The following is a 15,243-nucleotide window of genomic DNA, read 5'->3' on the forward strand; positions in this document are numbered from 1 at the left end:
TAATAGAATTACAAGAATACATATTTTATTAACTCTCTGCCCTATCCCAAACCCCAACCATCAACCTAACCATTAGTAGAGTAAAAATGTAATTTTTGGGTGAAAATCCAACCTCCGAAATCATGCTTACCAGCATGTCGGTTTCCTGTGTGGCGCTATTAAAACATTGCTGTTTGTTTGAGCATCCTAACCAGCCCAACACAACAACATTGGCTCAACCGATGAAATTATGAGGGGGGGTCCAGGAAACATGTTTGGTGATGATGGTGGCATAGAAATTACACACTTCACCTTTAATGTCCGTTTTTTAAAACTTTTTGCAAGCAATCAATCATGCCCTTCAATTGCACTAATCAGCTCTTATGTCTGTGTTCACTGTGAATTCCTGTTTCATCATAGCTGTTTGTTTAATGTTAGCAAAAGCCAGCAAACCAGTTTGCTATGTTTGCTCGTTATGTTTCCCCTCCAAATCATTTAACACTTGTCTTGGAGTTCTCAACAGTTTTCCTTGGAACACGGATGTTGTCATTGTGCTTTCTTTCAGCCAGTTTATAACATCTGCCTTGGTGCCTGTGGTGTACATGAAAGACATAGTGAATGGGATATGCACAACCCAGTTGTAATAAAAGTATGGGATGACGAAATCATAATAAATCGTATAAGTTTTGTACTTGTTCATCATGTACAAATTTTAAGGATTCTTGCAGGTTGTTCAGTTTACTTAATTAAAATAAACTAAAGTAACACATTTCTAGAACATTTTGTCACAGCTTGATTTCATTGCGTTCTATCCAGTTACATTTTTCAAATTGAAGTTTACTTAATCTATTTGAGTTTAGACTACATGAATACTTGCTCTGTAAGCAGTTGCTATCAAATTGACAGTGTAACAATTTCACTGTGCTCACCTGGCATATAATGATTGTTTTTTTTTGTTTTTTTGTGTCCCCTTTTTTGCCCAATTCCCTCTACTTACTAGGTCCTCGTGGTGGCGCAGTTACTCACCTCAATCTGGGTGGTGGAGGACTAGTTTTAGTTGCCTCCTTCCGAGACAGTCAATCCGCGCATCTTATCACGTGGCTCGCTGTGCAAGACATCACGGAGACTCACAGCATGTGGAGGCTCATGCTATTCTCCGCGATCCACACACAACTTACCACGTGCCCCATTGAGAGTGAGAACCACTCATCGCGACCACGAGGCGGTTACCCTATGTGACTCTACCCTCCCTAGCAACCGGCCAATTTGGTTGCTTAGGAGACCTGGCTGGAGTCACTCAGCACACCCTGGATTTGAACTTGTAACTCCAGGTGTGGTAGTCAGCGTCAATACTCGCTGAGCTACTCAGGCCCCCACAATTACTAATGATTAATAAAATAAAGTTGGACCAACATAAGAAAATTAATTAAATTAAACATTAGTAAATTTAGTTTGACAAACTTAATAAAGTTGAGTTAAAACTACTATAGTACATTGATTTTACCTAATCCAACTAAATGATGTTGACTCAAAAACTGACTTAATCTGACTGAAAGTAATTAAATTGCTTGTAAAAACTTTATCAAATTGAATTAAGGGTAATGAATTCATTTTTGAGTGCATCAAACAATGTTATTACGAAGTTTAACACCTAACCCAAACCTAGACCTAACCATAAAGTCTAACCTATACCTAAACCCAAAACCAAACCATGATTTGAATAGGAAAATAACTTGTGTAGCAGGAAAGAATGAACATATCAAAGTTTGGAACAAGACGAGGAAAGGGCATTACAGGTTATTGACATACATCAGTTATTTGTATTGCATAAATAAATATGGAGTAACCAAATTTGTTCAGTGTTCACAGACTCACAGTTTTTTTAAATAAAGTGTTGGATTTAAGGATAGCTCAAATTTGATACCTGTGGCCTGTTGAATGAATAAAAGTATTTTCGTACAAGCCAAGTGGTATGATATTTTAAGGTTTTACCGTGTTGTACGAATTATTACAAGTTGTCATGACACTATGTTGGATGTGCATTATAAGCACAAGTAAAAGGCAAAAGGGCTTTGTTTCCAGCTTTAGCAGCAGGATTTTCATCATATGGTTATGAAGAAAATCAACAAGACTCGGACTGGAGCTTTGAAGACCACCGGAGGAGACAAGAGAAGGACGAGGACTTCCTGAAAAGCAGCTGGACTGGACAACCAGACCTTTCCCATCATGGGCGGACATCCGTCAGTCCAGACCGCACCAGGAGTCTGTCACTGGAAAATGAGCCACCTGTCAATTTTATGATCCACAGTGCTGCCCTAGAAGACCTAACAACTGTTGGGGAGAGGATTGTAGAAGAGGAAGCCCATTACAGTGAATCCCCTCAGGAAGAACTGCCCTTGTACTGCAGTGAGAGCCATGCTGAAGAACTGCTCCAAGCTTGCAGCAGCAGGGCTCAGACAGTTCCTGTTGAATCTGTATGTACACCTTCTGAAACCAAAGAAGAGAGTAGTACAGAATCTCTTCCGCATGGACAAATGCGAGCAATAGGCACAGTGCAAGTACAAGTTGATAAGCACATGAACTACACAATGGATACTGCTGGTACTGAAGCTGATGCAGCTTTAGCAGGGGCCACTCATCCTTCTATGAACTCAATTGACTCACCAAAAGCTGTCCACAGCTCCCCAGCAAGAAAATCCCTGGTGCCAGTGGCTCAATCCAAAGGTCTGTGCAGTTGAGCTCACAGAATCCCAGTGCCGTGTTTCTTCTTTGGTTTGCCTCCACCTGTTTTACAGAGCTGCTCTGCACCACTTTCTGTCTTTATAAAGAACATCCTTGGAGGGGGGCCTGGGTAGATCAGCGAGTAAAAAAAGATGCTGACTACCACCCCTGGAGTCACGAGTTCGAATCCAGGGGTGCTGAGTGACTCCAGCCAGATCTCTTAAGCAACCAAATTGGCCCGGTTGCCAGGGAGGGTAGAGTCACATGGGGTAACCTCCTCGTGGTCACTATAATGTGGTTCGCTCTCGGTGGGGCGCGTGGTTAGTTGTGCGTGGATGCCGCGGAGAATAGCGCGAAGCCTCCACACGTGCTATGTCTCCGTGGTAACGCGCTCAACATGCCACGTGATAAGATGCGTGGATTGACGGTCTCAGACGTGGAGGCAACTGAGATTCGTCCTCCGCCACCCGGATTGAGGCGAATCACTACGCCACCACGAGGACTTAGAGCACATTGGGAATTGGGCATTCCAAATTGGGGAGAAAAAAAAAAAAGAACATCCTTGGAAATTAAATGGCACAATGAAGATAACCGTTTGTTGTCCTGCGATTGTTTGCTACACAGCATCATTTTGGGGCACTCAGCCACACTCTGTCATTCTTTTGTTCCCTGTTGCAGCCTATTTTTGCACAGATTGACAAAAAACAAGTTTGCTGGGCGTATTTCCATGAGTTTAGTCTGGCATGTCGGTGAGCATGAGTTTGTCTGCATGTGCTCACAACATCATTTGGAGCAGCACTGCTTTGACAGATCCCCTCACTTTCATTTATAACTTTTTGCAAACTTTCTTTGCAGCACAGAATAACCTGAAAAGATCCAGATTAAATTTGCAATTTAAAAACGTTTTTTTTTTTTTTTTTACCCAATTTTGTATATAAAAAAAATACATTAAAAAAAATCTTATTTACTGGTAACATCCACATTGGTTTTTATCTGTTCTTCACAGCTCAGTCCAAGACCAGTGGTGATACTGAGAAGAGGGTAAGTGCTAATGCTAATAGCTATTTTGTAATCTGTCTCTTCCACTTTCATTATGTTTTTTGTTACCATTTAATTTTATCTCACTCACTATTTGTGCACCATGGAGTTTTCATCCATTACTTTTTTTGCTCTTCATAAAAAGACCCTTAAAATCCCCAGCAGCAAAGTCAGACCCTCCTCCCTTAAAACACGTTCCTTCATCCTGAAAAAGTCCTTGGCCCCCTCTAATAGATCTCCCTCAGTACCTGGCAACATTGCTGGGCCCAAAGAATCCAGGGTAAGAGTGAGTATGGCTGCTGATGCTGAACCCTGCGTCATGATGCTTCTTTGGAGAGAGGTTTCATTTTGCATCTCCATTTTATTGGCAGTATGCTCTGTGTCTGGCATGATTAAAGGGATATTTCACCCAAAAATCTAAATTCTGTCATCATTTACTCACCCTAATGTTGCTCCAAACCCGTATGACTTTCTTTGTTCTGTGGAACACAAACGGAAAAAAATTAATTCTTCACACAGCTTTTTGCCATATACTGTTGTGAAGACGAAAAGTGAGTCTACTATGTCGAGCTCCAAAAAGGACTAAAAACACCATAAAACCACAATAAAAGTAGTTGATACTCTAATCGAATAGACTCAGACAGTGTTTTCCAAATCTTCTGAAGCCATACGATCACTTTGTGTGATGAACAAACCAAAATGTAATATGTTATTCACCCTCAAATTAAATCATTGAGGATGTAGGTACAGTATGCGTTGCCCAATTCAAATATGGCGACTATGGCGCAGGCTGGATGTCAGTGACATCAAACCTCTTTGGTTCTCGAGTGTCCCATGACGAAATGTCATGACATATTTGAATTGGACGCCCCATATTTGATTTTAGAGGAAATAGCGACTTTCGGTCTGTTCAACACACAAAGTGATTGAATAGCTTTGGAATTATAGGTGCATTCAAAATATAGTGCATGGGTCGTGTACATTACATTTACTGTGGTTTTATTGTGTTTTTCTTTTTTTTTTTTTTTCTTATGTTTTCCATGGAAGGAAGTTTGGAGCAACATGAGGGTGAGTAAATAATTAGAGAATTTTATTTTCTGGGTGAACTAAAGGGATAGTTCACCTAAAAATTGCAATTCTCTCATGTTTTACTCACCCTCATGCCATCCCAGATGTGTATGACTTTCTTCTGCTGAACACAAAGATTTGGAGAAGAATATTTCAGCTCTGTTGGTCCTTACAATGCAAGAGAATGGTGACCATAAATTTGTAGCTCTAAAAATCACATAAATGCAGCATAAAAGTAATCCATTAGTCTGCAGTGGTTAAATCCATATCTTCAGAAGCGATATAAGTATTGGTGAGAAATAGATTAATATTTAAGTTCTTTTTTACCATAAATCTCCACTTTCACGTTATTTCACATTTTGAAAGTGAAAGTGGAGATTTATAGTATACCTACACCTATCATATTACTTCTTAAGATATGGATTAAACCACTGGAGTCTTATGGATTACTTTAATGTGGTCTTTATATGATTTTTGGAGCTTCAAATGTCTGGTCACCATTCACTTGAATGGACCTACAGAGCTCAAATATTCTTCTAAAAATCTTCACTTGTGTTCACCAGAAGAAAGTCGTACACATTTGGGATGGCATGAGGATGAGTAAATAATGACAGAATTTTCATTTCTAGGTGAACTATCCCTTTAACAGTAGCTTCCTCTTACTCAGTGGGAAACTCATTATTCACACAAAGTTCCATGTTTGATTTAATTTTGATCCCGAAAGAGGTTTTGAATGATAGCAGTTTGTAAAGGCAACTGACAACAGATAGCATGGTTTTAAAATATACAGATTGCTTAACTTTAGCTGTACCTGTTATTTTGCTTCAGTCTTGCTACATATGGATCATTATAATTATTGAAAGTGCATTAAAAGTGCAATAAACTGTATGTTTGAACATGCAAACAGGCAGTAGGCCTATAATTAAATTTAGTTTTATTTATGGGTGTTTCTTCAATTATGGGCACTGTGGACTTTATAAAAAAAAAAAAAAAATTCTTTAAACCAAGTTTTCTTATTTTTTATGAAACAACATATGTCATTTCCATCTCAAATTATGTATTTTGTTATACATTTTAAACATGTTTGAAATAAAATTGCACACTCCTTTGTCTTGCTAAGACTTATTTCATAGCAAACTTTTTATTCATCCTAAATGGTAATATTTTCAAACTTTTTGCATAATTTGGCAAAATTACAGCTTGAAATGGATGCAAAATGGAATTGATGTACAAAAAAAGATATTTATCTTGATTTTCCTTTGTTTTCATCACACAACACATCTCAAGTATGTTAACCAAGTGCACTAACATTTGGAAAAAGAAAAAAAATTTAGTTGCAAAAATTGTTGGTCATGGTAGATGTGACGCCACAACTGATGGGCAGTTGTAAATTGTGTAGAAATTGATATAAATAATTTTCACACAATAAATATTCAAATAATTTGTTTAGAAAATTGGTTTAAATGTGTAATTATTAATAACATGTTTATTAATATTCATAGTTTAATATTAAAAGTCTAGTTTTAGACAAGACTAAAACAATAAAATCTACATATTAAAGGCATTTGAAAAGCAGTTACTAAAAAACAATGAAGTCATGTTCAAAAGTTTACAAGACCGTTTTAATGTGACCTTCATTTATCAAAAAGAAAAAGTTGAAATCTCTTAGTTTTAATAACAACCAACCTCTGAGACATAAAAGTGCCTGTATCTGAAGAAACACCCTTATAGAAACTGACCATCAGCAAACAGTTGTGTTTTGTGTGGCATTCATGAGCCAGTATGGAATATACATACTAAAGTCTTTCTATTTCTTAATATACGTACTGTATATATTCCTATATCTCTAGGCTCCTAGTAGTGTTAGACCCCATGCTGCTGGTACGAAGATTCCTGCCATGACTGCAGTTGCCAAAAATGGAAAAGGTAAGGAAGGTTACTTACACAAAGGAGTTTTAAAAAATAAATTAATGAACCATTTTAATATAAAAGATACAAAATTATGATAGACATTTTACATTTAATCATTTAGCAGACTCTTTTATCCAAAGTGACAAAGTAAATCTGCCTTGCAGAGCCAAAATGTAGTTTCAGTGTTGACACAGTTACTGCATTTTGTCTTTGTAGTGCAGTTTATGATCACTTTGTATAATGAATAAACCGTAATCCTAATTGTTTTTCACTTTCAAATCAAACCAAATCATTGATAAACTATGTAAACAGTGCTAAATCAGATACGGCAGTGACATCAGTAATATCAAACTTAAGAGTATTTGGTTATTGTGCGTCTTGTCACCAACCGCCATGACATCATGCATAATCAGCATATAAATGCACTCATTGATGGATATAAAGTAATAACCCTTATAACCCTAAATTGTGTCCAGACTCTCCTAAGACTCCTGAGACCAGCGGGCACAGCAGCCCTGGCACTCCCAAATCCCCTGCCAGCAAGGCTATGGGTGGCAAGCCTCTAGCCGGCACAGGCAATGAAATCAAGAAGGTGGCAGTGATTCGCTCAACCCCTAAATCTCCAAAGAACCGTTCTCCAACTTCACTGTCTGCTGCGGCCCCCCTACCTGACCTAAAGAACGTTCGCCCCAAAGTCGGCTCCACTGACAACCTAAAGCATCAGCCTGGAGGCGGACGGGTAATTCATTTTGAGTTGATTCAGTTTGTGTTCTGTTTACATCTAAAGGCCCGACATGTGTTCATGTTCAGGGATAAAAAGAAGTTCAAAAACAGCAGAGCAACAGTAAACTCTTAGCAAACATTTAGCCATCAGCCATACCACTGTGGGAGGCGTTTAGAGGTACATTTAAATATGAGGACGCTCAAGGTGCTAATGTGACATTAAAATGTGTTATCAATGACATTATGCCTCATTCTATGAGTAGAATTCACATGAGGTCCGTAAATGAAGCTGTTTAAACCACTCGATGATGATTTAAAGGAATATATATGTAGTAGAAAATGCGAATTCATGACGCTAATGGGCTAATACGCTATACGTGGCCATAATATGTGCCGGTTACACTGTTATTGTAATTTATGATGACACTGATACTACTGCAAAGATGGGTGTACAAAAGAGTTTTTTTTTTGTTTGTTTTGTTTTGCAAAATCCAGACAAAAGAATGATAAAAAGAGGCATATCTTACTTTGGGCAGATGTGTGAATGACTTTCACTGCAGATGGCACATGAGTGAATGGGCACTTGAGAGTGTTTGGGTAGATTTGATTGCTTTTGTAGACTAATTAAATCGCATGACATGTTCTTGGAAAATGTCTCTAAGCGAACGATCATAGAGATGTAGGTAAATTTGCACCAGCTTGCTAATAACTCTACATGCCGGTGTGTTCATGTTGACTGAACTTGACTGACTGAACAGCGTAAACAAAATAAGCTGCTGGCCTCAAGGTATGTGGAGCTCTTGGTCACACCTACCGATGACATGGACAAATAGCAGTAAGTTGTTTAGCAGCCGGTAAGATGTTTTCCTAAACATTCACACTGGCGAGCTGTAACAAACCACCATAACGAACGCAAAAGCACCTTTTTGGCCAGATTTTGTTCTAAATGATGTCACACCCATTCGTTCTTTGATTTCGTAGGAGGTATATCGGGGCCTTAAGGCAGTTAGGTGTGATCAGGATTAGATCAAAATTATTTATTTATTTTTTACTATCACTACAAAGCACATAAAATTATTCAGAGCATCCATTACATATATCCACTGTACTATGTGAAGTCTAATACTGTATCTATGTGTCAGGTTTTTTTTTTTACATTTTGGTCTAATTTCATCAGCCAATGAAAATTCACCAGTCGACCACCCAATTGTCTCTGTCTCTTTCCTACTGCTAAATTGTTTAAATTGTCAACTCCCTTCCCAATGTTCTGTCTTTTACAGGTACAAATTCTTGATCAGAAGGTGGACTTCAGTAATGTTCAGGCAAAGTGTGGCTCCAAAGCCAACCTCAAGCACGTACCGGGAGGTGGCAATGTGAGTAACAATAGAATGAACTGAACACTTAAGTGCATTTGTCAATGGCACATCACATCATTACCAGTAAACTGTCACTGTTTGCCAAATGTTAGCTATTGATTTCCAATTCTCAAAATGAAAATGTACCTCAAAATTAATTAATATATTATCTTGACAAGTGGTTCTCAACTGGTTTTGCTTCAGGACCCAGATTTTACATAGGAAATGTACATGGCGACCAATGCAGTACTGAACACGTAACCCACTTTCATTGTATTCTGGTTTCTGTTTTATTTTACCTTGTGTAGTTTTTGTTCATGTTTTTCAAGAATGAGGGCATGTCACACAACTTGTCCATGTTGGCATCTGCCTAGTTTGGCTAGCTTCTACCAAGTGAACAGATGAATTTACAGCAAAATATGGTAGAGTTTGATTGGACGTGCAGCTTTTGACATCAACAACAGGAACTGGTCTGGGAAGCATTTTCTCCTCCCTTTAAAAACTTGATAAGCCTATTTATCCCTATCAGAATTGACCCCCTCATTTTTAGGTTAATAATGCACCTGTTGAGAACCACTGGTCTAAACAACGTAAGTATATGCCATTCTAAAGTCTCTTTTGGGAAAAGACTCAAAAACTTGATAAGATTGTGGCTTCATACTTCATGAGAATCTGAAACCTTTTGCATTTAGATGCCTTCCAGTGTTCATGAATACTTCCCAACATTTGCTTCAAACAGGTGCAAATTCTTGATCAGAAGTTGGACTTTAGTAATGTCCAGTCTAAGTGTGGCTCCAAAGACAATATCAAACACTCACCTGGAGGTGGCAATGTGAGTTACTATGGGATAGAAACACTATCCAGACCTGATCCACTCCTAAAATGACCTTCATTCATTAATTACTTACCAAAAATATTTAACACATTGGTCCTTTCCCTACTGCTGGATGGTGACCAAGACTAATCAAACTCAAAGTCCCAACCGTCCCTTACTGACTTGAGATGTTCCTGAGATGTTCCTCATTTACGACATGACTTCAGATGTAGATTCTCTCAGAAGCGAAGAAATAGACTTCAGCTGTTCTGGGGTCTTTTCTATGTGGTCCTTTCTGATTTTTGCCTCACAGAAAAGATAATTGTCTCTCTTCTTCGACCTCTGCATTCTTTCAGGTAAAGATTCTTGATCAGAAGGTGGACTTCACTAATGTCCAGTCAAAGTGTGGCTCCAAAGACAATATCAAACATGTACCAGGAGGTGGCAATGTGAGTAACTATAGGATGAACTCAACACCCTCAGTCTTGGTTCTTCCTGAAGTTATGACCATTTGTGGAAACCTTGTAGAAAATGGTCTATCTCATTCAGTGTAGCACGTCTGCCTGTCACACAATTACCAACTACTTGTGCTTTTAGATTGATAATGAAATCAAAAGAGGGGTCTTTCGGAGTTTTGGATTATGTATAACTTGGATTTAGTTTTTTTAAATGTTTTGTAACAGAACAGACATGTTAAGGGTACAGCTGAAGATCAGAACCTTGTAATTGTCAGTGACTGTGTTTACATGCACACAAATATTCTGGTATAGCGTCATGTAAACATATTAACCTGATTGGGAAAACCAGATTTCACTCATGTCAACTCGCTGGAAGATTTAGCATGTTAATGTGGGTATGACTTATTTATAGGATATTGGTCTTGGTGGACTAGATCTGCTACGCTGCTGCTGCTGCTGCAGAGCAAGTACTGTGACTTGCTACTGCTAGAACATATACAGACATACTGAGTTAATCATGTGGACATGCTGCTGCTGCTGCACAATTAGACAAACACAAGACATGCTGCATCGAGCATGTAGGACATGCTGCTGCACAAATAAACATACATACAATCCCCCAACAAAGTAGGGAAGCTGGACAAATGCATAACACATAAACACGAAAAACAACCCCACCCCACCCCCCCCCCCCAGTCAAGTAGGTCTATCGTCAAGACTTGTGTACTGCTGCTGCTACGAAGACCCATGTGCTCCAAGTGTACACTAGCTAGGTGTGCCTTGGCCACTGGCCGAATGGAGTAATGCTAATAAACTCAATTTCTATGTGTTCCTTGGCCTATTTGGCCGAAAGGCTAGTGACCTGACTCATAATGTGTACCTGGACCTGGAAAGCCCAGAGCTTCTTTAACTAGTGACTTAGCCTAGCTATGTGTGGATTTATTTAAATTAATGACCTAAGATAGCGATGTGTGCCAGGCCAGATTTGGCTAAAGCTTATCTTGTTAAAGACGGGCTTCTAGTTGTCATGGCTGAAAGCAGACCTAACCATGCAAGTTGACAGAAGAAAAAGCCCCAGCAACCACCTGAGCACCGCACTGCAGTGATACTGACTTATCTGCAAAACTAAGCTTTTTAAATGTTAGACAAAGAGAGAGACACAAGTTGATTGGCAACTAGATTACATGTCAAAGGACCAATCAGTTGACACCATGCAAGCTGATTAGCTTAACATGTCACATGTGAGTGAGCCAATTGGTTAACAGATAACAAGTTCAAAGAACCTATCAGCTTGCGCCACATAGAGTTACATGGCTGAACTTTAAACCAATATACAGTGTTTTTAGAGATTAATAAGAAAACATGCATATTTGTGCATTAATCAGAATTTGGTAATATTCTGATTATGTAAGCATCATGCAAACAAATTAACCTGATTGGGAAAACCAGATTAAGCCAATATTCAGTGTTTGTAGAAATTAATAAGAAAGCATGCATATTCGTGTATTAATCAGAATTTGCTCATATTGTGATTATGTGAGTGCAATGTAAACACATTATTCTGAATATCCGCTATAACTGAACATTCATTTATATTTGTGAATGTCAAAACGGTAATTCTGGGTGTCACACCATACAGACAGTTGTGAATTGTCAAGCTATTGAAGGAGGAAACTATTTATTTTATTTACATTTTACCAACATTAAAAGAAATGTAATGTTCTATATTTTTAAGTCTCATGGCCTACATTTTGCAATTGTAAGGCATGATTGAGAATTAATCTGTTGATTAATTCTAAATGCAATGTAATAAATGGCAAGAGTGAGCATCTTCAGTATTTCCAACAGAGGATAGCAGGAAAAGAACATGAATGCCTTAGTTTATTCAGAGTATGCTGAATACATGAATACGGGATTATTCCAATAGCTTTGGCATGTGTAAACGGTCTCAACCAGAATATGGACTTTAATCGGAAAATGATGTGCATGTAAACATGGTCAGTGAATGAGTGAAAATTTGTCAAAAGCAAAGACATTATACTAATATACAGTACATATGAGTTCATGTTTCTACTCTACCATTCACATACTCATCATGACTTCACTGGCAGTTCTCTCTTCCTTTAAGATTATTAGGCAGTGTCTTCCCAACATTTTTGCTTTTCCAGATAAAAGTTCTTGATCAGAAGATGGACTTTAGTAATGTCCAGTCAAAGTGTGGCTCCAAAGACAATATCAAACATGTACCAGGAGGTGGCAATGTGAGTAACTATGGGATTAACTCAACACCCTCAGTCTTGGTTCTTCCTGAAGTTATGACCATTTGTGGAAACCTTGGGACTAACAATTTGGACACACCATTCCATAAACACTTCTACAATTCTTTCATGTTCTAAAAGGCCTCGACTGATGATGAATTGTGTTAGTGAGAGGACCTTTTATTTGGGTTCTTCTCTGCTCCCTATTGGCAGATAACTCCCATTCCCCAAACTGTTTACTCTTTCAGGTGCAAATTCTCGATCAGAAGTTGAACTTAAGTACCGTGCAGGCTAGGTGTGGTTCCAAAGATAATATCAAACATGTACCCGGAGGTGGCAAAGTGAGTAAACACGGGACCATATGTTGAATGTGGTGTTATTTTAACCAATAATGATAATAACAAGACCTTAAAGGAATAGTTTCCCCAAAAATGAAAATTCTGTCTTTATCATTTAATGGAAGAAAGAAAGTCAAATGAGTTTGGAACAACATGAGGGTGAGTAAATGAAACAGACTTTTCATTTTTGGTTGAACAATCCCTTTAATAGAGTTTTAGTGTAACCCTGTAATATTTGCTGTTTTTGTGGTGGTCGGGTTATGAATATTTATGTTGTTAATGCATATTTCAGTGTATTGTTCAACCCCAATGTGCATGTTATTAGTATTTCACATCATGCAAGGCCTGACTTCCCAAACCCCCTAAAACTTCAATCCATTGTGAACATAAAGCCATTTATCACAATTGTCATTCCTCTTTATGTACTAGTATTGAGAAGTGATAAATGCATTTTATGCCATTTACAATCAGAAGAGTTAGAATTGACTCAGATGACCTTGTAAGACCTTAAGCTTTGGAAAATGTTTACATGTTAAAATAATAATAATAATTATATAAATATGTTATACTGTACATATTATTATTATTAGACATATTATTATAACTGATAAAAACAAAAAGCTCCCAAGCTTGATCAATGTTAAACATGTAATAAACTTTCCATATAATTTGAAGGGTTTGATTTTGCTTGTATGGTTTTAAAAAGCCTCGGTCCTTTAAAAACCAGATGATTGAACCACTATTCTAACCTTGTATTACAACTGCCCTGTAATTAAGGATATTTAGTACTGTTACTAAAGTACCAGCAAGTTTACTGCTAAAATCCATAGAGATCCTAAAGCACTGAAGCCGAGTTGCTCTCCCCAGCACAGAGGGGGCTTGTTATACCACTCTGGTCAGCCGAGTGTGCCTTTGTGGTGAGCAGTTGTCTAGAGACGAGAGTTGACCTCACCCTGAAGACACTGAGGTCTTTTCATACAAAAAAAAAAAAAACTCAACAGCTGTGGCTATGAGGTCACTGGATCTATTTTGGGAGCAGGGATGGTATCACAATTGTACTGTTCTGATGTTGCATCCTCAATCCATAGTGTGAAATAAAAAAAAATGTCCAAATGTTTTAGAATTAATGAGCACTTAAGAGTTTTTTTTATGTCTATTAGCTTTGAGGCAATCTATATGCTTGTGGATTATTAATGTGTTTTAATCACACCTTGAGCTCTGTGGTATGCTTGAAAAGTAAAAGTTATCTTATACATAAATGTATACAATTTTATACAAAATAATGTACTGGGAAAGACCTGTTACTTTCACTGCCCTTGGGGTTATTTGATCACATCACAATAATCGAAATCAGATAACCTTTTCCTGTTATGAAGTAATGCAATAATTTACACATAATTTATTACGTATCCAGTTATAGGTTCTGTCCTGTTGTTACTTGAATAACAGATATGATTTTATTTTAATTTGGTCAACACGCGTGTGTGAGCTGAGCAAGCCGACAGCAATCGAGCGCCTAGATGAGCGAGTGTATGTAGCACACTCTCTTATGTCCCTCACTCTCAAGTTGAGCTGGGTAGCATGTCAGTTATTTTCTTATTTCTATAAAACATCAGAATGAACCAATTCACTACAATTACTTAAACTTCCCAGTGCTACAGAGGACATTTTAGGAGATGTGCACATTCTAAAAACTCAGTGCAGACGCTCGCGTGGCACAACGGCAGCTCTACTCTGTTTTACGATGATTGTTTATGGGCATTTTAACAAGAAAGAGCAGTGCTGTGTGGATTAATTCTGAAATGTAATCTGGTACTGATTACAAATTACATGACTTCAGTTGTAATCTGTAACAATCTTTTAGGTTAGAATGATGCGACAGACATACTGCCACTAGACAATTACAATAACATATAGTTTATCTATATTTTTAAAGCAGTTTTGGTTATTTTTATAACTTTATAAATGTTTAATATAGAAAATGACATAATCCAAATGAATATGAGCTGGCTAGCTTGAATGATGTAAACACCATAAATGCGCACATCATATAGTGTCATTAGGGGCTGAGCCCCCCTAAGATTTAAAGCCTAGAATCACCCCTGCCTCCAAGTGCTTCTTCAGATTGGATTTGGAGATTGGATGTAATTTTTGTAAGGCAAAAATTGCGTTGCTTGGTTATTTTCCCCCATTTCTCTTTGAAAGTCAAGTTATTTTTGTACACGGTTATAGGAGGAACAAGACCACATTGTCTTTAATGGATGCAGTGCTACCTGGCTAGGCCCATCACACGTATTTTTAGACCGTAAAATTTCGGAGCATAATTAAGTACACACTTGTTATAACCATTGGGTGACTGGTAATGTAATCAAGATTGTAATCATGTAATCCATATAAATGTAACTGTAATTTGATTACGCATAAATATAATGAAAATATAATGTAATCCAATTACAAGTAATACATTTTTGTAATCTGATTACATAATACAGATTACATCTGTTACTACCCAGCACTGAGAACGAATTCATGAGCAATATATCTGACCAAATACCAATCCTATAACAAACACATCATTCT

At 37.7% G+C, this 15,243-nt stretch overlaps 1 protein-coding gene across 9 annotated transcripts in view; it reads left to right on the top strand.

Annotated features, from left to right (window-relative positions):
* Nucleotides 1–15,243, top strand: part of mapta (microtubule-associated protein tau a) — a 62,085-nt gene that overhangs the window by 39,354 nt on the left and 7,488 nt on the right. For 3 of the 9 annotated variants that reach the window (XM_051667562.1, XM_051667565.1, XM_051667566.1), the window contains 6 exons: nucleotides 3,707–3,741; nucleotides 6,657–6,732; nucleotides 7,194–7,456; nucleotides 8,721–8,813; nucleotides 9,535–9,627; nucleotides 12,574–12,666. In XM_051667562.1, coding sequence (XP_051523522.1) covers nucleotides 3,707–3,741; nucleotides 6,657–6,732; nucleotides 7,194–7,456; nucleotides 8,721–8,813; nucleotides 9,535–9,627; nucleotides 12,574–12,666 — 653 coding nt within the window. Of the gene's footprint in view, nucleotides 1–1,930; nucleotides 2,704–3,706; nucleotides 3,742–3,883; nucleotides 4,019–4,785; nucleotides 4,807–6,656; nucleotides 6,733–7,193; nucleotides 7,457–8,720; nucleotides 8,814–9,534; nucleotides 9,628–9,965; nucleotides 10,059–12,573; nucleotides 12,667–15,243 lie in introns of those variants that run through there. The other 6 variants (XM_051667558.1, XM_051667563.1, XM_051667557.1 and 3 more) reach the window with 6 other exon arrangements.

This window comes from Myxocyprinus asiaticus, chromosome 32, assembly GCF_019703515.2.
Source record: "Myxocyprinus asiaticus isolate MX2 ecotype Aquarium Trade chromosome 32, UBuf_Myxa_2, whole genome shotgun sequence".
Classification (NCBI taxonomy): Eukaryota; Metazoa; Chordata; class Actinopteri; order Cypriniformes; family Catostomidae; genus Myxocyprinus; species Myxocyprinus asiaticus.